We start from the raw sequence: 22084 nt of genomic DNA on the forward strand, positions 1-22084 counted from the left end.
CTCCCTCCTCCTTTTTAAGACTCCCTCCTTTTTAAGACTCCCTCCTTTTTAAGACTCCCTCCTCCTTTTTAAGACTCCCTCCTTTTTAAGACTCCCTCCTTTTTAAGACTCCCTCCTTTTTAAGACTCCCTCCTCTGATTTTTCTCACATTTTGTTGAGGTCTTGAAAGGGGGTTCCACTGTACACATTTTTTTGCAAAACAAATGGTCTTCCGCGCGTTATCCATCACGTCAACCACACCACAGATGTCCAGGCTTTTGCAAGGAAAAGAGCATACCTCCACTCAGACACATACCAAAATTCAACAGCCCGGCTACTTTCTGTGCAGTGGTCATTTTTTGCTGAATAACTTTCGAAACTGATTCCTAGGTCTTTTGTTTGTTTGTTTGCTTAACGCCCAGCCGACCACGAAGGGCCATATCAGGGCGGTGCTGCTTTGACATTTAACGTGTGCCACACACAAGACAGAAGTCGCAGCACAGGCTTCATGTCTCACCCAGTCACATTATTCTGACACCGGACCAACCAGTCCTCAATCAATCAATCAATATGAGGCTTATATCGCGCGTATTCCGTGGGTACAGTTCTAAGCGCAGGGATTTTTTTATTTTTTTTATTTTTTATTTTTATGCAATTTATATCGCGCACATATTCAAGGCGCAGGGATTTATTTATGCCGTGTGAGATGGATTTTTTTTTACACAATACATCACGCATTCACATCGGCCAGCAGATCGCAGCCATTTCGGCGCATATCCTACTTTTCACAGCCTATTATTCCAAGTCACACGGGTATTTTGGTGGACATTTTTATCTATGCCTATACAATTTTGCCAGGAAAGACCCTTTTGTCAATCGTGGGATCTTTAACGTGCACACCCCAATGTAGTGTACACGAAGGGACCTCGGTTTTTCGTCTCATCCGAAAGACTAACCCCATAATGCCAGACGCCAGGCGGAGCAGCCACTAGATTGCCAATTTTAAAGTCTTAGGTATGACCCGGCCGGGGTTCGAACCCACGACCTCCCGATCCCGAGCCTTACCACTTGGCCAACCGTGCCGGTATTCCTAGGTCAATCCACAAAATCAATTTAAAGACTTCACAATCAGTGGCTGCTGTTACTACCATGATAAGCACCAGGAAATGTGCCTCCAAGAAAAGTGCCATTATCGTATTGAAAGTGATCCCTTCAACAATACAGTGGAACCTCTCTTTTCAGCCCCTCACACCCCCCTCTCAGATTTTGGAAAGTCTCAAAGGGGGTTTCCGCTTTACTCACCTCTGGAACTGGGCAATTTCAGTGGACAAGTTGCTTCCTGCCTGGCACAGCACCTTGCCGGTACGATTCCCACACGTACACTTGATTTCTATCTGTAACAAGGACAAAGACAATGACAATGGTTGCAATGGTTAGTGTAAGAGAGGGAGTGAGTGTGTGTGTGTGTGCGTGTGCGTGTGTGTGTGTGTATGTGTGTGCATTCCTGCGTACGTGTATGAGTGTGTGTTTGCATGTGCATGCGTGCGTGCCTGCATGTTACTTTGCTTTAACGAAGACACATTGTAATGCACGACACCTGTCAGGTGTGCGTGTGTGTGTGTACATGCATGTCTGTGTATCTTGTAACATCCTAACAAACCACCCTCTCTACAACTACAAGCAAATCTGTTAGCACACAAAATAAAATGGAGAATGTCTGTTAACCAGACAGTATGTAAAATATCTAAGTGCTAGTCCAGTCAAAAGAAAAACAAAAACGTCCACAAAACTAAGCACTCAATGCTATGTCTCAATGATTCCATTATCACAAAACTAAGCACTCAATGCTATGTCTCAATGATTCCATTATCACAAAACTAAGCACTCAATGCTATGTCTCAATGATTCCATTATCACAAAACTAAGCACTCAATGCTATGTCTCAATGATTCCATTATCACAAAACTAAGCACTCAATGCTATGTCTCAATGATTCCATTATCACAAAACTAAGCACTCAATGCTATGTCTCAATGATTCCATTATCACAAAACTAAGCACTCAATGCTATGTCTCAATGATTCCATTATCACAAAACAAGGCCACTTATTGGAACATTTCATCACCCACAAATCATTAACTGGTATGCCTACCTGGTGGTCTAAGAAGCGGATGAACAAACAAATAATAATGAAATAATTAACAGAAAGTGAACATATTTTATGCCTCGATAATTGAATCAACTTACTGAATACTGCATAGGGCTTTATGCATAGGGCTTTATGCATAGGGCGTTATGCATAGGGCTTTATGCATAGGGCTTTATGCATAGGGCTTTACAGTGCAGTAGTACCTGCAATGAAAGGACACCCTTGGGACCAGCCAAACATGTCCTTACATTGCAGGTGGCGTGTCATGACAGATATATCTTGATCAAGATAATAGACAAAGGGACAACAGAAGGTGTTCTTTCATGGGAGGTGTCCTGTCATCAGAGAGGCCTCACATCGCAAGTACCACTGTACTGACACAGACAAGGACTGCAGAAGAGAGACGAAGAAAAGGCAAACAGACCAGAGCTCTGCAGGGGATCTCTGGACAGACAGCAACATCCGGATGACAAGGCGTAGAGCAGGGATGGCCGCAGTCTTTGCGTTTCTTTCCGCAAGGCTGGCTGCACGTCTCGTTTGGCTCCAAGCAAGGGCCCTACATACAAGGTAAAGGTATTCCCATAACCATATTTAATCGTAGGGGAGTGACATGTTAGAGATCTACACTTTTTTAGGGTCAGCTTTATTATGAGGTTGTTGCCCATCTCCTCTCCCTTGCTGCCTGGCCTTGAATTTCAGGATAAAATGATGGATATCTGAATATGGCCCTACATAAAATAGCCGTTAAACCTTCATCAGGTACACTCATATTTGGTACAGAAAACTCAACAGCATAAAGGCAGTCCATACATCAATCTTCAATCAAGAAATTGCCCACTGCCTTATTGTTACTCTGGGAAATGAAATCTTGCCTGATATGCAATATCAATATATGATATGTATTTTAGTATTTTACAGCAATTGACAGAATAATAGGAAGAAAAATGTAATGGTGTATAGTTCATCACAAAGAAAACAAATAATAAAATGTAAGGTAGTATATTTCATCACACTGAAAATATATTATCGTACCTGCAAAAACAAATGGAATTAAGTTTAAATCAAGCACAATAAGTAACACAAGCTTTCAACACAGTCATATCTTTTACTTACTATAGTAATCTTTTTGAGAAAGAATTCAATTACAGAAAAATAAACAATAGTTCAGTCAACACCAAAACAACCTTAACAAAATACTTCAGTTGACAACACAGTGCGCATCTTAAAAGGGAGGTTCCACTATACAGAAGCTGACACCCTACCTTGTGGCATGTCTTGATACACTTGTGCTGACCGCACGGCAAGGGTTTGCCACAGGGGCGTCCGCAAGGTATCTCTTGGACGTAGCATGGAACATTTTTACGCAGCTGCAACAGAAAGTCAGTAAATACAATACATTACAATACAACTTTGTCTGATTTGTGGGTACAAACAGATTTTTTTCCACACACAATATTTCAATAAATAAATACTATTAACATAGCACAGAATATTTTTAACCATCTGCAATTACATACGATACCATACAATACAATACAATACCATTCCACCAACCATACAATACAAAATACAATGCAAAACAATACAATACAATCCAACACAATACAACAACATAATTATCTGATTTGTGGGCAGAAACAGACATTTTTCGCTTGACTTGTCACACAGAGTAATAGATGATTTTCGAAAATAACTCTGTCGGGTGTGTATGAGTTGTGAAAGAGTGAAAACCCTTGCTTTTGGTCTGATCAAAGAACTTCACACGTGCTCCTAACCACGTGTTTCCGACACACCCCTAGCTAGTGTTTGGCATCTCCAATGTTTGTCCCAGTAAAAAGCAAGGGCATTCACTCTTTCACAACCCATAAACCCAAAGTTATTTCCGGAAACGTCTATTGAGTAAACAAACACAGTAACCATTGAATCATCACAAGATACAATCACAGCTAACAACTCATATCAAAGTCAGCCATAAAAATGTATTTTTACAAGTAAAATGACTATTTCTAAGAATACTCACCTCAATTTATCTAATAGGAGCTACCTTACTTATGAGTGCTAGACTGAGAAGCGTCCTATGTTACCAGTACTAGACTGTAAACAAGGTCGCTAACTCTAGATTTCCGTCGGTATACCATTTAGGGGAGTAGTCTCCCTTTGTCGGTAGTACCTCTCTGCGCATGTGCCAATGCCCATAATCCCCAGTTTCAATTCGAAGCTATTAAGTCAATAGCGGGGTTGGTGGGAGGGTCTCTGGTTAAATTGAGGTGAGTATTCTTAGAAATAGTCATTTTACTTGTAAAAAATACATATTTCTTTCGAATACATCACCTCAATTTAACTAATAGGAGAATAGATAACAGGCTGGAGGGTTGACTTTCGATCGGTAATCTAGTGTCACCTCACCCGACTCAGCCCATTTGTCCGGAATCCCCCCTGTAAAATCGGGGGAAGAAAAGGATAGATCATCGGACTGAGAAGCAAGAAATCCTGAGTCGGGCGAGTGGCAAGTTGCATTGTTGCCACTGTGTCAACTTGCTCCAGAAAGGGACAATCGAAAGAAAGTCCCACCTGTCAATGTAGAGCTGGTTTCTACTCGATGGTCGTTACTATTCCTCTGATCACTTGTCTTTATCAATGTTGGGTTATGGTTATGACTTGCCATTATGCGCCTTGAGCGACCCAACTCCCCAGCAACGTAAAGTTCTGCAGGTGGATCAGGTGAACGACCTAAAAGATGAGGAATGGTCAGAGATAACAATTCCTCTAATACCTTGAACTTATCACCAAGGTGCGTCTCTGCGACTGATCCTCCATTTAAGGGAGATTGACAGAGTTTCCAGAGATCCTGTAGAATTCTGGTCTGAGGCACCACTTTCCATGGCAAACAATTGTGCCAGTCGCATGAATGAATATATATATCCTCTCTGAATTTACCTCTCTAATGAGGATGGTAGGCACAGATACCAGTGTAAATTCAGGCTGACTTAGCTGTTCCTCCTGCGTGACAGGAAGTAAGCACAAGTGCGCTCAGCAGTACGGTCACTGTCTGCACCTTTCCTGTGCCTGTCTCAACGCATGTGGGGGCTATAAGCCTACCCTTAATGGTTAAAGGTACCATTTGTCCTAGAATAGCAAGTGAAAGACAGCCAGCTGTATTGCCTTTACCCAAGGGGAAAACCTGCTTCTTACTTTGAAATTCCACACTTATAGCGTGAGGGGGTCCCCAGTGACCATGGGCATCTCTGAGCCCTTATTGGCTGAATGACCGCTCTTGTCTTACTCAAGAGGGTGCCATGCCTGGCATGCAACTCACTGAGAGGTCCCATTTGTGATTTCAGCAGGACCGTTTTCTGGCTTGATCAGCCAGGTCCTTGATCTAGGTTTTCTGTAAACATGGTTGTAGGTGGCATCTGCTGGGTTGTCTGCCCAGCATAGGTTTTGTGGGTTCTGGGACACTCCAGATTTCTGTAGAGCTCACAAGTTCTTAGATGACTATGCAGTGATGTTCTCCGGCCTATGGCCGAAGGTGCACTATCTTGGGCTGATGCAAAGTTCTGCCCCCTGGTAGTTGAACTCACAAAGATGTCTTATGTTGTGATCTCAGTAGTACTTCTGCCTAGATCACCCAAGTCCATATCTGGATTTTCAGTAGGCGTGGCTGCGGGCGGCAAGTGTTGCATTGTCTGACCAGCATAGCTTTGTGAGCTCTGGGGCACTTCAGCTGTTTGTGGAGCTGAGCTCTAGGGTGACTATGCAGAGTTGTTTTCAGGCCCCTGCCTGAGGCAGGAGGTGTACTCTCTTGGTCTGATGCATAGTTCTGACTTGACAAAGGTCTTAGTCAGCACCCGAGTTGCCACGTTTCTTGCCCAAAAAACGACGCGTAGCCGTAGACTGGGAGTGAGTGAGATAGGCTGGTGTGGTATTCCTGGCTCCAGCTAGGATCTCACTGTGTCTCTACCTCAGGCTCTTCGAGCGAGGGAGAAAAGGCTGGTGTGGTATTCCTGGCTCCAGCTAGGATCTCACTGTGTCTCTACCTCAAGCTCTTAGAGTGACACAACTTATACTCACCCAATAACCTTGTGTCACCGTAGACTGGGAGCGAGGGAGATAGCCTTGTGTGGTATTCCTAGCTCCTGCTAGGATCTCACTGTGTCTCTTTCCTCCAGCTCCTTTAGCTTTTGAGTCCAGGCATCTGAGAGTCTACATATGGATGGGATGGACACATTCACCCACTGTCAAAGGTATTGCCGCACTCATTATGCCTTTCGGGGGAGGAATACCTCTAGGTCTTATCTCTGTGGTCCAGGGATCTTAGAGCGCCAGTTGTAAGAGGCAAACGAAGCTTGTCCAATTCAAGGTTCGGTTGGAAGGGGTGGCTGAGCCTTCCCAAATCCAAGTGTGTCTGTGGCCGTACCCAATACCCCTAAAGGTAGAGGAAGCTCTTCTTGTTCCAGGAAAATTTGACTCAATGATGGAGGGACGTATGGTTTACCCAGTCCAAGATGTCTGGCAGCACTAATCAATCCGCATGGGCTGAGAGGTCCTCCTTGATCTATGAAATCTGGCCCATGGATCTCATAGTGCGGATGGCTGGCCAAACCTCAGACTATCTCTCAGTGTCCTTCCTGGAAAGTCCATGGAAAAACGGGCGGAGTCACCTCGGGAGACATTCCCTCTTTAGTCAAGTCTGTCCGTCTCTGAAGCATGACGTAGGTTGAGTGCTGTCCCTGTTGAAGGGTTTTGCCTTGACTTGGTTTGTTTGTTTGCTTAACGCCCAGCCGACCACGAAGCGCCATATCAGGGCGGTTCTTGACTTGGTCCAAGGAAGATAACCATGAGGTTTTGTAGCCTAAGGACTGCCTGACCCTGGGGTAGGTTGTCTTCCAAAAGCTGCTGATCATCTCAGGGGCACCTGCCCAGTGATCTTAAACGGCCCATCCCTTCTCTAGGACGTCTACTGTCGTCTCTCCTGTTGATGCTTCTGCCAGAGTTGTTACCATTATCAGTCGAGATGTGACCTGTTACAGGTGTCGGACATCCTCTGTTGAGTGTCGACTGTACAATCTGACATTTCTATCATCATCCCCTGGCTGATGCGGGTGTCAGATGACATTCAGGAAGAAGGGGCAACTCTTACAAGTTGTTACGCTGGGTCCGTCCACAGGTCATGAAAGCAATCTGTACTTGACGTTCTCAGAGCACTTCTTCCCCCGTCTCTGCGTTATCTCCAACAGCTCCCCGCCTTGTGATGTAGCCTGAACATGCTCACCCGTGTTGCCCGACGCTTGTATGGCAAGATTCTTGGGCCTGTTACCCTGTTGAACAAGCTCCACTCCAAGTGTGAGTGATCTTCAGAGTCGTTTCCTCAGGCAAATGTCTTGAGACACTTTGATTCCTCTTATCTTGGTGCGCAGTGTCTGTCTTGTAGCTGTGTATCCGAAGGAGACATCTAGAGACCTCAAGAGCTTGCAGTATGCATGGAAACTGATGTGACTACCATACCCTGTTCAGTTGTCCACCGCTGTTTGACTGGTGATCTGTATGCAGATTGCAGGTGCCATCTTGTTACTGGTAGGGCGGCTCCCCGGTGTGAAGGTTGTAGCCTCTAACCATTAGCTCTCCATTCCATGTGATGAAGATAACTAGGAGGCTCTAGGCATTCTCCTCACACTCCCAGACTTCTGTGTAGCCGGGCACTGCTGAATATGGTCAGGCGTGAAGTGTTGGTCTAGTTCCAAGAGCGTTAAACATTAGGTCTTCCTCAGTCCGTCAGGAGGTGGTAGACAGGCAATGGGGGGCGGGAGCTGTCCTTCCGGTGCTGAAGCATCGCTACAGGCAGTTTGCAGCACTGAATACTGGTAGTCAAAATGCATGAAGCCACCATCATGATGGGGAACCCTGGCAAAGATAGTGGTGGGAGGGGCCCAGTTCTGTCAACAGCCGTGTTTCGGGGTCACCTCAAGGGAGAGGTTGCAGACGAGGCTGTAGCTACCTCAGGGAGATTCTACTCATGTTACGCCCAGTGGACGTCTTGCCTGACAGCTGGAGGGTCTGTCATAAGCTGTCGCAACGATCCTGGGAGTTATCAGGGCGAAAAGGAAGCCTGTCTCTTCCTGTGCTTACTGGAGGTATTCCCCCAGAGCGCCCGACATTGTCTGTTTGGTAATGTCTACGTATATATAAATACATGTCAATATGACTTAATTCCCCCTCGTACTGATAACGGCATGGTTGTGCCAAGAGTTTATCCAGTACCTTTCTCATGAGAGTAGCCGCTCTGTCTAGGAGGCATAGTTAATTGTGTGTTGTAACAACATCCGTTCAGCAAATATGTTATATTTTCCATAATATGAAATGATAAACATTGTATCCCTTGTATGAACCTGACTAGAGCCAGTGTTATTTAAGGGCGGCCTCTTATTGTTAGGTCCTGTTGTCTACTTCTGAGAACGTAGGATTCGGTGACAACAGTAGAGATGTGGCCTTGTTAAAGGTCAGAGGCTTAGGTTTTGCCTACGAACCAGGAATAAGTAGAGGCATGACAACATTATAGGAAGCTCACCTGTGAGTATTATTCAGAGCCTTGCTCGATCTTGCATGTTGTGAAAACTCAGCTGAGTGTAATACTCATGTGTTAACAACCAAGTTTATTCATGCCCCTAAGGCATGGTTTCAACTGTATATTATTCATAACATGTCATTCAAGTGTAATGTACATCAATTGTGCACTGGAACAGAACATAAGTATATATGTGTGCCTGTTCTAATTGAATTTGAAGAGCTGTCTCCTGGCACTGTGGTATCAACAGATTTTAGCTGAGTGTAAATCTCAAAGTGTAAACACTTGAGTTTAACCATAAGTTAAATCTTTTACCACTCAGATAGCTGATTTAAACACTCCATGAAAATGGAATTTGTAACATCAACTGACTTCTTTGATACCCTTTGCCAAGAAAAAAGGATTATATCCCAATAAAGATGTCCCATCTGTGTTTGCATACACTTTAATTCTTCCTTGTCAATTTAAAAAAATTTTTATTTTTTTTTTTTTTTTTTTTTTTTTAATATATATATTTACTCATATATAATGTGTATGTATGCACGCATACAAGTTTACAAGTTAATCAAGTTAAGTTGGCAAGGAAAGTATTCTTTATCCAATTTGAAGAAGTACCACCACGTGGTCTCTGTGAGTCCACCATGATCATCTGATAAAAATACCAAAACCATAATCTGCCAACCGCAGAAAACACCGTTTCCCAGAAACATAGGAGAGAGAATTACTTGCCTTTCTCTGAGAGTAAAGGAAGTTCCCTCCGTAATATTCCCGGAGGCGCATGTCTCAATCTCAGTGTTTGGTTTTCTTTCCAAGCGGGCGAGGTTTGTTGTTATTCTTCGATACAACCCGCTTTCAGTTCTATCAGCGTTCAAGCGTACTGCGGTCCGTATCTACGCTGCCCGCAAAAGTCATCGCAGTTTGTAATGACCGAAGTATTCATACGCCGTATGTAACATTCGCGGGCGCTCTGTGCCTTCAGTTCAATCAGCGTTCAAGCGTACTGCGTTCCGTATCTACGCTGCCCGCAAGAGTCATCGCAGTTTGTAATGACAGAAGTATTCATACGCCGTATGTAACCTTCGCGGGCGCTCGGTACTTTGTACGCCTAAAAATTCGGATCAGAAATGCGCTTCCGGTCGGGATAACGCACCTTGTAAACCTCGCTGTTGTCGATAAAAAGCTGTTAAAACGCAAAAAACTTCTGGGTAATTTCGAAGTTGAAGGTCTTGTTCGTATTCCTACATTGATGTGTAGGGTGACCTGCCGTTGCTTTCCATTGAAAGCTGCAAGGTAAGTTATCGTTCGCGGAGTTCTATTGCGTCAATGAAACCGGTCCAACCGCTGTAAATATCTGTTCGACATTCGTAACGACTGAGTAAAGAATAGTTGTCGTTCAATTGCATGTTCACTAGTTTTAAAAGACAAGTAACGGAGCCTGTTAGGCTCTGTGTGTCAACAAGGTATCATTGATGATTGAAGTACCTTCTACTTATGACCAAGTAACTTTGTTACATTTTTAAGCCGTTTCACTTTCATTTTCACGGTTCGTTACGTTGTTCAACGTGATGAATCATTGAATGTATACGGGCGTAGTAATCGCCCTTAAAAAGGAAAGCCCAAACCGTGATTGAAGGTGAAAGTTGTAGTTCCTGTGAAGGAAGTCTTCTTAGACGGGAAAGGTCTAAATACACGTCTAGCTCCCCGTAGCAAGAAATTGAAACTGGGGATTATGGGCATTGGCACATGCGCAGAGAGGTACTACCGACAAAGGGAGACTACTCCCCTAAATGGTATACCGACGGAAATCTAGAGTTAGCGACCTTGTTTACAGTCTAGTACTGGTAACATAGGACGCTTCTCAGTCTAGCACTCATAAGTAAGGTAACTCCTATTAGTTAAATTGAGGTGATGTATTCGAAAGAAAAACACACTACCACAGTATGTAACACAAATCACTTAAAACAATAGCTTGATGTGTAATTTTGACAAAAATGATCCATGACATAAGTCAGTGTTGATAAAACTCACCTGGAGTTCTCCAAGGCACTGTCTGTGGACCAGCTCTGTACAAGTGGGACAAGCCTCATCGCTGTGACATGTATGAGAATCGTATATCTTTAATCAGTGTTGATAAACTCACCTGGAGTTCCCCAAGGCACTGTTTGTGGACCAGCTCTGTACAGTGGGACAAGCCTCATCGCTATGACATGTATGAGAATCGCATATCTTTAATCAGTGTTGATAAACTCACCTGGTGTTCCCCAAGGCACTGTTTGTGGACCAGCTCTGTACAAGTGGGACAAGCCTCATCGCTGTGACACGTGTCAGAATCGCATATCTTTAATCAGTGTTGATAAACTCACCTGGTGTTCCCCAAGGCACTGTTTGTGGACCAGCTCTGTACAAGTGGGACAAGCCTCATCGCTGTGACACGTGTCAGAATCGCATATCTTTAATCAGTGTTGATAAACTCACCTGGTGTTCCCCATGGCACTGTTTGTGGACCAGCTCTGTACAAGTGGGACAAGCCTCATTGCTGTGACATGTGTGAGAATCGCATATCTTTAATCAGTGTTGATAAACTCACCTGGTGTTCCCCAAGGCACTGTTTGTGGACCAGCTCTGTACAAGGGGGACAAGCCTCATCGCTGTGACACGCATGTCGCACTGTAACACAAACAGGAACACACACATTCAAACAATCATCAAGGGAAGTTTCAGCAAAGGGACAAGGTACATCTGTACCAGGCGTCTGCAGGCTGGATTATCTTACACAAACAAAATGTATCTCAATAATAGACAACCTCAAGACAATAAACCAATGTAACAGACACAAATTACCTGGATGGCTACAGTTGTGTTGGCGTGTGCACAGCCGGTGGCAAGGCGGGGGCTTGGTGCCGCACGCAATGGGTGGGTACATCACCTCGGCCCCGCAGTGACACGTCAACTCCTCAAAACCTACAGACACATCACAACACAAAATGCTGCAGTTCCAAAAATGTGGCTAACATTCCTTTTCCTCCGCAAATTTGAACATATGTCCCTAAAGATTCACAAATTTGGGAAACATTTGGTAGTCCTTGGTGTCCCCTTTTCCCTGGCATAAACAAATGTTTGGCAACTCTGCTACAATGATCGATAAGTTCTTAGCATTTTCGACGATTGCCAACACAAAAGGACATCCCTGAGTTTAATTCTTGACAACTTCAGACAATTTATAACATAGATATAGACATGATATAGATATACAAACAAAAACACACAACTCATCAAATTCAACTATCAAGGAAATTAAAATGTTTGAACACAAACATTCAAACAATCATCAAGGAAATCAAACAATCTGAACACACAAAGAACCACAACCCACAGCCATGTGACTTACTGGCTTGCAAGCAGGGTCTGCAGTTGCCACGGTGACACAGCTGCTCACACTTGTGAAGGCCACAGTTCAGATCACGCCCACACACCACCTCGCAGATGTGTACGTCGCGCTGTCACAAAAATCAACCATTGTTCTGTCAGTGTCAGTCAGAAACTAAACATGATAAGCAACAAGAGTTGAAAAACAAGAACGATTCATCTGTTGAAAATCTAATCATTTACACAATGAAAGATTTACTGGAACTTTGATCTGGTGGTGTTTGAAAGAGACAGACTAACATTATATTTATAATAATGAGAAAATGAAACGATAATGACGATTTAGCTAAATGACATGATGTAATGTTGGCTGCTATTGCATCTACTGAACACAAAACATATAGCAACAGCTCTTTTAAGAAAGTAATATTATAAATGTGCAGTTTTCATGAATAAGAATTGTTAACACTCACATTTCTATGAATAAGAATTGTTAACACTTCCATTTTCAAGAGAACACAACCCCACTCTTTTTTCTTATAATTTTCAGAATGTTCAAAAAATGTTGTAGCACTTCTTTCAAGCAACACAACTTATGACTTGTTAAATCATACAGGTCTTTCATTAAAGAATGCCAAATGAACACAATAGACGATGACAACCGTGTAGCAATATCCACACCACACGCATACAATCAGATACTTACCGTGCAACACAACTCATTGCACTTGTGGCGTCCGCACATCCTCTTTTTGTTACATCTTCTCTCACACTTGAATGGCTCTGCGTCTAAAGCACATGCACACAAAAATCATTAATAACAGAAGACATCAAAATAAACAAGATAAGCAAATGCTTGCAAGACTCACCTTCGTCATGTCCCAATACAGTGGAACACCCACCCTGGGTTTTTTTGGTAACAATTGAACCCAGAAAAACATTCACTCTTTTGTAGTCTGGGCCAGCCGCCTAAATATGAGTTTTAGTAGACCTCTAACGCCACATGGTCCAAATAAAGAAAAAGCAGTATTCAATCGATACATCTTCTGACTATTCTTTGCTATCGACTTGTTAACTCCTAGTCGATTACCTGTAAACTGGTCCAGTTCGCGACAGGGGAACTCTTTCTGGTTGGCTGCACACACACAGGTGAGCTCTGTGATCCCCTCGCACTGGCCGCACGGTCCTTCATGGCACTGCTTGGGGCAGAAATGAGGGGCATCTGGCAACACAAACAAATTGTGATCATTTTGATTTTAATGTGCCACAGTTCTGCTTACAGGTAACTACAGTTTGCTCAACGACTTAAAAGGACTCTGAGAAGCTTTGTCTGTGGTTAAAGCCTGTGAAGTAAAGAAAGAGAAAGAGAAAGAGAACTGAACTGAACTGAACTTAAAGACTGACTGTAAGGAGCCTTGTCTATGAAGTAGAGAGAGAGTAAGAGAAAGAAAGAGAGAAAGAGAGGGGAGGAGAGAGAGATATTAAGAGAGGGAGAGAGAGAGAGAGAGAGAGAGAGCAAGAGAGAGTGTGGGTGTGTCTGCATGCATGCATGCCTACATCTACACACATATGGGTCTGTATCCCTATGTCTTTGTTTATTGCAACAACTCTATTAAAAAATATGATACACATCCTGCCTTTGTCAGGCTGTTCACACAGCTAGAGACCCACTTCAGGTTTTACTGGTAGGTGATCCAAACCCATCACAAACTAAAACCAAAACATCACCAAAAATCACCACACAAAAAAAAACACCACTGCACAATCACCATCATACACATCTTCCACTTACCTTCAGGTCCACAGGTCATGGGTTGGCTGCATATTTTCTCACAGGTAGGGACGGGGTCCAGACAGCTGGTGCGAGGGGCATCGGTCAGCTGTGACAGTGGCGTCTGACCGCAGCAGCAGTGGCTCACTTGCCCGGGCAGCAGGGAACACACGCCACACTCCCCAGGGTGGCACAGCTCTTCACACACGTGGTTGTCACACCCCAGGGTTCTGCACATTGACATCAAACAGCTTATCACAGAGGTTCTCCGCTATACTCAACAGCTTATCACAGCGATCATGCTCACAGTTGCATATATGATGCATTCTTGCTCACATCACACATATGGTTGTCACACCCCAGGGTTCTGCACATTCAAACCAAACAGCTTTATCACAGAGCCTCTCTGCTATACTCAACGGCTTATCACAGCGGTCGCGCTTACGCTTGCATATTTTACACTTTCTTTCTCACATAACACACACATGGTTGTCACACCCCAGGGTTCTGCACATTCAAACCAAACAGCTTTATTACAGAGCGTCTCTGCTATACTCAACCGCTTATCACAGCGGTCGCGCTTACGCTTGCATATTTTACGCTTTCTTGCTCACATCACACATATGGTTGTCACACCCCAGGGTTCTGCACATTCAAACCAAACAGCTTTATCACAGAGCCTCTCTGCTATACTCAACGGCTTATCACAGTGGCCTATTTGACATATTCTTGCTAACATCATACACACATTCATTAAGGACTGTTGCGTATGACATGAAAAATGTGAAGAACTAGACCTAGCAATTTCAGACTTTAATTTAAATCTGTTGCCTCGCCCAATTAGACAAGAAAGGTGAAAACAAAGTACATGTATATATGCATGGAGTCAAAAACTGTAACATGACACTTCTGTTTTTAACGCTGGTTGCAACTTTTGTTGTAGACAATGAGTTTATGTAGTCTACGCTATTTTCAGACAACTTGATGTAATTGTCCAATGATAATGCCTACGTCATACATAGTTTTAAAAAAACACAGCATGATTCTTATTATGTCTTGTCACTTTAGGGTTTTTTTCAGTGCAAATGCAAATCAAAATGTAAATCTTCATCTTTCAACACAGTTCTAAACTGGGTACATACTTCTGTCGCATCCAAGCTACATTGTACTTTTTAACCTTTAATACTCCAGATTCCAGCCAGCATTACTTCCCCTGTAGCCACATTATTTTGCTTACCTAGCATAAGAATAGCACCCACTAACTTTCAACACTTACAACTTCTTTGAAAATGCACTAATAAGCATGAAACGTTGTGGTTGTGATGGGGTTATATTTAACATTAAAATATTTTTGTTTGCATGCATCATTTATTTTCTTAGCATAAATACAAATACAAAATGAAAAGGGGTTGTGTTGGGTAGTCCGTGAAACTAACCAGTCTATGTCTGGTGAAACTCCTTTGATCAGGTAATCATGTTGACCATCCAATTCCTGATCCTGGTATCTAAATAAATATATTTGTGGACCAGTGCATGTCATGGGACAATTTTTTTAATAGTTCGGTTAGCAACAACAAGCAGAGAAAAGCTTTGATCTCCACTAGATCCACAGGTCGCCATTTCCGAACACGCAAACTTTTTACGTCTTGTCACTGGCTTGCTTTGCGCTGAATTTGAGTCAGTTTCTACGCAGTGTCTCTTCGACAAGCAAATCAAGCATTTGCTTCGCAGTCAGATTATCGGTAATGTTTGCTGGTCCTGTCATTTCACTAAACTGGACCAGCCACTGTTTGTATCCATCTGCACTTTCGTAAATTCCGTTTCATAACCGTCACTGTCACTTTCTTTCTTTCTTTATTTGGTGTTTAACGTTGTTTTCAACCGTTCAAGGTTATATCGCGACAGGGAAAAGGGGGAGATGGGATAGAGCCACTTGTTAATTGTTTCTTGTTCACAAAAGCACTAATCCACTGTCACTTGACGAACTGTCATTTTTTTCACCGCGATACACAGTTCATTGCGAAGATCTTCCTCAGTAATTCGTTCCAATTCAGCATACGATTTGTTGTCAAGATACAACTCAAAAGAAAGTTTTAAACTCATCATCCTCCATCTTGCTTGTCGAAGCGCTAAAGTACTTTATCGATGCAAAAACAAAAGCAGAAAACTTTGACGAAACCGACTCAAATGCAGCGCAGACGACACGAGATAACGGAAGGAAGTGAGCCTCGCTTTGGCTCAAGTGCCGTTAAAAATACCGTTATTCTCGTATGCAAATACAAACGAGAAGTTGGTCATACGAACAAGCCTTGTGCTGGCGACGCAAATCGCCGCTGGCTGGCAAAGGGGGGGAAATGGCTGAGCGAAAAATCGCCGCTGGCATGCTAAAGGTTAAAAAGGCATGAAAATCAGACTTTAATAATACTCACTTGCCACACGGCTGCTTGCAGGAGAAAGACAACAGGATTGCCTCTTCTGACCCACACACAACTTCTCTATTCTTGTGACCACCATAGCATTCTAAATAGAAAAGACATGTAAAATTTACAACAATTACAATAATCTCGGGACTCATGCTTCAATCGTGAATATTTGGATGAAACCAAAAGAAACAGTTGAAGAGGCGTCTAAAAGTAATGTATATATTTTATTTACCTGAAGACAAACTGCAACAATGAAGTTGTACAGAACCAAAAGATACATATTTCTTCAGATGTAAAAAACAGAACAATACATTCAAGGTAGTCACATTTTCTACAAAATGCGCTTGTAAATTAATGAAAATATCACCCCATACCTGCTTTACAGACAAGCCAAATGCTAACAGAGTAACAAATTCTAACAGTAACACACAGTGGTGTTCACTGTACTACATACCCTGTTGCAAAGTGACTTCACAAGGGGGACAATCTCCTTCATGACACACAACTTGACACTGGTGCTTGCCGCAGTTAAGGTCCTTGCCACACACTTTTTCACACTTGAAAACTGTGATCTGGCCACATCGCATACTCTTCCTGAAAGGACATGAATATTTCTTTATTGCAACGACCAAACAGAAGAAAGCCACAAAATATGAAAAACGTAAGCTGAATTAGTTATTCATTTACATGAAACAAGTGTGGAGAAAAAAACCACCCTCTAGCATTATAAAATGACACTTGAAACTGAAGGTTTTTTGGGGTGTGTTTGTTTGCAAAAGTCTTTCATTTTTAAAACAAGAACAAGAACAAGAATTTATTCCGCCATATAGCATTACAGCCATTGGTATTTGTCCTGGTGTGAAAACACTCATACAACCATACACTCCTTGCATAAAGTCAAAAAGATCGATCAGATTGAAAGGTAATTTTTCAACAACAACAAAACAACTATTTTTTTTATTATATTTGTAGCCAATGCAGTACAATACCCCACAAATATACAGCTGAAAGAACAAAACAGAACAAAAAAGATAAAAGATAAAAGGTGACATACTCAACCTGAACTAATTTATTTGACTTCACTCTAAAACACAATAACCACAATGGTCTAACAAGAACAACAAGGCTATAAGTGAGAGCTTCTCTACTCACTCACCTCTCAGCACCACAGCCACAAGTGCGCTGGACGACAGCGTTGCAAGGGGGGCACGGACCAGGGTGGCACAACCTGTCAAATGGAAAACATTGTCACTGAAACTGAAAGTACAAAGCACACTGAATAACTAAGCATGCAAGTAAACTGAAGCTCCTTGTATTAAATCTTCTTTGCATCATTTTTTTTTTTAATTAAAAAAGACAGGAGCTTGGTTTTCATCAATGATGACGAAACTGAAGCTCCTTCAATTAATTTTTTTAGTGTTAATTTTTTAAAGTATACCCAAACTTTTCACAGGCACAGGAGCCATTTGGTACAGAGGAGTTCATGGAAAAATTATGAGTACCATCGTTTTGAAACATCTCCCCCCCCCCCCCCCCCCCCCCCAATATATGAGGGGTTTTCAATTTTGGGGCAAAAATGAAAAAAAAAATCGGGGGGGAATAATCTTCACCAAAGGAATCAGCAATAATTTTATGTTGAACTATACACATTGCGTATTCCATAGGTCGCTTCTTGCCACTTTTACAAAACTATGTGAAGAAATATAAAAATGTGAAAAAATGTACACATGTGAAAATGTCCGTCGTGTCACGGACAAGTTTTTTTTATTTTTTTTATGATAAATTTAATCACTCAGTCCATTTCTTTTCAGTTACACAACACACAGATCAGCCTTCAATGGAATAAATCAAAATATGTGGGTTTTGTTTTAAAGAAAGTGCATTGATTACAGAAAATGATAGAGTAGAAAGAAAAAGTAATAAATCACAGCACACGTCAACACACATAAAACTGAAACAAATGCACACATTTATGTGAAACCTTTTTTTACTAGTAACTCTAAACGATGGCAACAAGCACCCAAAACCCTTGATTATGAAACAACATCTTTGGTTTGCAAATTAAGCCTTAGTGTGCAGTGTGACACGATGGACACGCTCGTGACACGATGGACACGCTCGTGACACGATAGACATTTGCACATACAAAAGGAAGCAAGTTTGAAAATTACATTTTTTTAAAATTGGGTATTAAACTAAGCAAACAAAAAGCAGAATTGGAATGCCTTTCCACATGGCATTTTTATAAAACTGAACGAGTCAAGAGGAACGACTGAAAAAGTGTAAAGGTAACCGTCTTTGAACTTAATGTCTGTTATGATAGCGAGCTCTAGGTTGAGTGAACACATCATACTGCAACGGGGTGTGTCTCCGGAAAAGCTTCTCTTGCACATGATTCCATACAAATAGATCTACAGTGTAATGATCAGAGAAGCCATCTTTTTTAACTGGCTCAGAGATGACAGCCAGAATATCTTCATGGGGGTACCATAGTGTGTCCTTCATTCTTGGTGAAAAGAAACAAGTGTCCTTTCCAAGTTGGTGCAAGCAGTCCACCAGGTATTCTCCATTGTCAACGTCTACCACTAGACCGGGATATGCCATCTTGTCGTAAGCGACAAACACCCAACGCCCAAGATAATCTTCCGGTCGAATTCCTTCTACACTCTTCAAAAAAAGTTAAGGATAACTTTTTTACAAGCACGCCACACATAACAGACAAGACCGAATTCTTTCTTTTTTTAAAAATTATATAATTGAACAACCAAGGCGTAATGACAAACAAAGCAAAGATCGAACGCGGCAGCGACAATTTAGCTAGAGTGTGTCAAACGTGACAACCCTCGAAAATGGAATTCACAACAATGTGAATCAGTGTCAATAACGCGTGTGCCCTCCGTTGTGTGCCAGGCATTCAACACATCGTTGGCGCATGGAGTGGATCAGGCTGCATATGTATGCTCTGGGAACTCCATTCCACTCCTGCTGGAGCCATTGCAGCAGTTGACCCAGATTGGCAGGAGGAGGGTGATGTTGCTGTACCCGACAACAAAGCTCGTCCCACATGTGCTCTATGGGGTTCAGGTCCGAGCTGTTGGCTGGCCACATCATCCTGTTGACCCTGGCCTGCTGGATGAAGGTGTTTACAGCTGCAGAGCGATGGGGAGGTGCGTTGTCATCCTGAAGAATCGCACGAGGGCCGATCGCTTGGAGGGCTGGAATGACCAGGGGTTGCAGGATCTCATTCTGGTAGCGGACAACGGTCAAGTTGCCCACTACATGGTACAGAGGTGTCCTTTGGCGTGTGCTGATCCCTCCCCAGACCATCACAGAGCCTCCGCCAAAACGCTGTCGTTCCAGAACAGCGCCTTCTGCGAAGCGCTCTCCGCGACGCCTTCACACTCGGATGCCACCATCAGCAGGTTCCAAGCAAAAGCGGGACTCATCTGTAAACAACACCTGAGCCCACTGCTGACGTTGCCACCTCACATGTTGAGTGCACCAGGCTCGGCGAGCTGCTCGGTGATTAGCAGTCAGGGTTGTTCCTCGGACTGGACGCCTTGCACGCAAGCCAAAGTTGTGTAAGCGGTTTCGGATCGTCTGACCACTAACAACAGTGTTGCCGTGGTAGCTTGTAGGCGTTGCCTAATGTTGTTTGCCGTAGCCATTCTTTGTTGCATGGCCTGCCTCTGAATGAAGCGATCCTCTCTTTGTGTGGTGACTCTGGGCCGACGAGAACGTTGTCGCTCCTGCACTCTTCCAGCTGCGTGGAATCTCTGTTTTAGTCTAATGATGACAGAGGGAGCCACTGCAAGCCTTGTAGCCATCCTATTGCCCTTGCTCTATCCAAATTGCTCAGTTTTCTTCGTGGGGGCATGTTGCTACTGTGCATAATTGTGTCAGCGTGTCAACCTTTAAATACAAGGTGGTGAGCGATGTTAATAGCCAGGACCCTGTTGTAGCACGTGCATCACAACCTTTTGCCCTGGCATGCGTTCCGCAAACTTCATGGGGCTATAAAAAAACCACCCTTTTTCTACCAAAATGCAGAAACTTTTGAGAAGTTACACAAAGGGAAATAACTCTGCCTGCCAAACAAAATTCTAGGTCAAGACTCATTGTTCATTTGTTAATTCAAACACATTAATCTTTTGATTATTATGTCGATGTTTAATTTTTTGGCAATTTTTTATAATTAGATCCGTTTTTTCAACCGATCCTTAACTTTTTTTGAAGAGTGTATGTATCACTAGATCTACATGCTTACATTGTCAGGTGTATAGCTAGCCCATTTCATCGCCTATACATAAATAACTGAATTACATCGAACAAGACACACGAATATGTCCGTTGTGTCACAATTGTGTCCATCGTGTCACGACTGAGATCGTGACACGATGGACCGTGACACGATGGACAAATTTCAACAACAAAAATTATGAATGCTCCCTGTTCCAAATTTGATTGCAATTTCAAATCTAGATAGTTAAGTGTCCCAAAGTCCCATGTATTGAATGTGATTTGAGCACATTTCAAGTTTTAATCACTATCACACACCCCGTGACACGATGGACATAAAATATTTTTAATACTCACTTTGACAACTTCAGGACACCAATAAAATAAGACGTAAAGGCCACGCGGCGATAGGTTTTTCCTGAAAGGAGGCGACAAAAGGGACGCGATCTTGGTTACATTTAAAATTACGAAAAAAGGGACCCGTCATTGTTTTTCAGTCGCGTTCAGTAAACGTGACACGACGGACATAAAAAGTGAAGACAGCATTTTTTGCTCTTTTATTTTCGTTTCATAAATAAAGTATAAAAGGACATTAAAAAAGCTGCTCACAGATCGGTTAGTGTTCTAAAAAACAATTTTTTGAACATTTTTTCATTCATGTACGATTTTTTTCTGACGATCTACAGACATTTGAAATTTTGCCTTCTAACCAAAAGACACCCATTTTTTGACACCCTCGCTTACTATTTGACCTTAAAAGGTATAAGGTAAACACACAAATAACGCAAAACTCTTGACCAGTTTGCGAAGGACATTTTGAAGAAGACATTAACCCGAATTTCAGTACAATCGGAGCACTGTGTGAAGCTCTGAATTTTTTTGAAGTTGAAAGACACGTTTTTGCCTCAAAATTGAAAAACCGTCATATAGGTAACCATACTCCAATTTTAGAGGAAATTAGGCTCTTTTTATATCAAAGATATGCTCAAAATACTCCAGACTTTTGACGACACAGTCATGAGTGTCACAATCCAAGAGATTGAGCTACTTCTCCAGACTACTTCCTTCTTTCTCTTTAAAGCTCCTTGAAGTTATTACTGTTCATGACTTACAGTGTACATTTGTGTGTGCAGTTTTCTTTTCCTTTTCTGCGACAAACTTCGCCGCAACTGTGTGGCGTCTCTCCAGGCTGGAACTTGGGGTCTTTGACTTTACCTGTGACAGAAAGGGGTGACGTAACACACCTGAAAAATGCCCCCAAAGCTTCTTCTTCTTCTTCTCATTTGGGCTGAAACTCCCTTGTACACTCATGTTTTTAGCACGAGTGGGATTTTAAATGTATGACCGTTTTTACCCCGCCGTTTAGGCAGCCATACCCCGCTTTCGGGGAATGCCCAAAGCAATAATCTTCTTAGAGATATGTTCCTCCCCCTGTTGTAAATCACCACACATCCATACCAGTTTTTGCATGGGATAAGAGCTTCCTTCCACTTGGACACATACCAAAGACATTTTCTTTTTCTTCTTTTCATTTAAATGAAAATGAAGTAGTTTTTTTTAAATAAACATCTTATTCTTATATCCAACTCCACTG

At 42.6% G+C, this 22084-nt stretch overlaps 1 protein-coding gene across 1 annotated transcript in view; it reads right to left on the minus strand.

Annotated features, from left to right (window-relative positions):
- LOC138981889 (transcriptional repressor NF-X1-like) overlaps window positions 1-22084 on the minus strand; it is a 59864-nt gene that overhangs the window by 34151 nt on the left and 3629 nt on the right. The window contains exons 5-17 of the mRNA XM_070355030.1: window positions 21603-21705; window positions 17408-17479; window positions 16706-16845; window positions 16258-16348; window positions 13850-14058; window positions 13148-13279; window positions 12764-12846; window positions 12080-12188; window positions 11533-11652; window positions 11279-11358; window positions 3392-3496; window positions 2554-2685; window positions 1282-1373 (exon numbers count right to left, since the gene is read on the minus strand). Coding sequence (XP_070211131.1) covers window positions 1282-1373; window positions 2554-2685; window positions 3392-3496; window positions 11279-11358; window positions 11533-11652; window positions 12080-12188; window positions 12764-12846; window positions 13148-13279; window positions 13850-14058; window positions 16258-16348; window positions 16706-16845; window positions 17408-17479; window positions 21603-21705 — 1468 coding nt within the window. The remainder of the gene's footprint in view (window positions 1-1281; window positions 1374-2553; window positions 2686-3391; window positions 3497-11278; window positions 11359-11532; window positions 11653-12079; window positions 12189-12763; window positions 12847-13147; window positions 13280-13849; window positions 14059-16257; window positions 16349-16705; window positions 16846-17407; window positions 17480-21602; window positions 21706-22084) is intronic.

The sequence above is a fragment of the Littorina saxatilis genome, linkage group LG12 (assembly GCF_037325665.1).
Source record: "Littorina saxatilis isolate snail1 linkage group LG12, US_GU_Lsax_2.0, whole genome shotgun sequence".
NCBI classification, from domain to species: Eukaryota; Metazoa; Mollusca; class Gastropoda; order Littorinimorpha; family Littorinidae; genus Littorina; species Littorina saxatilis.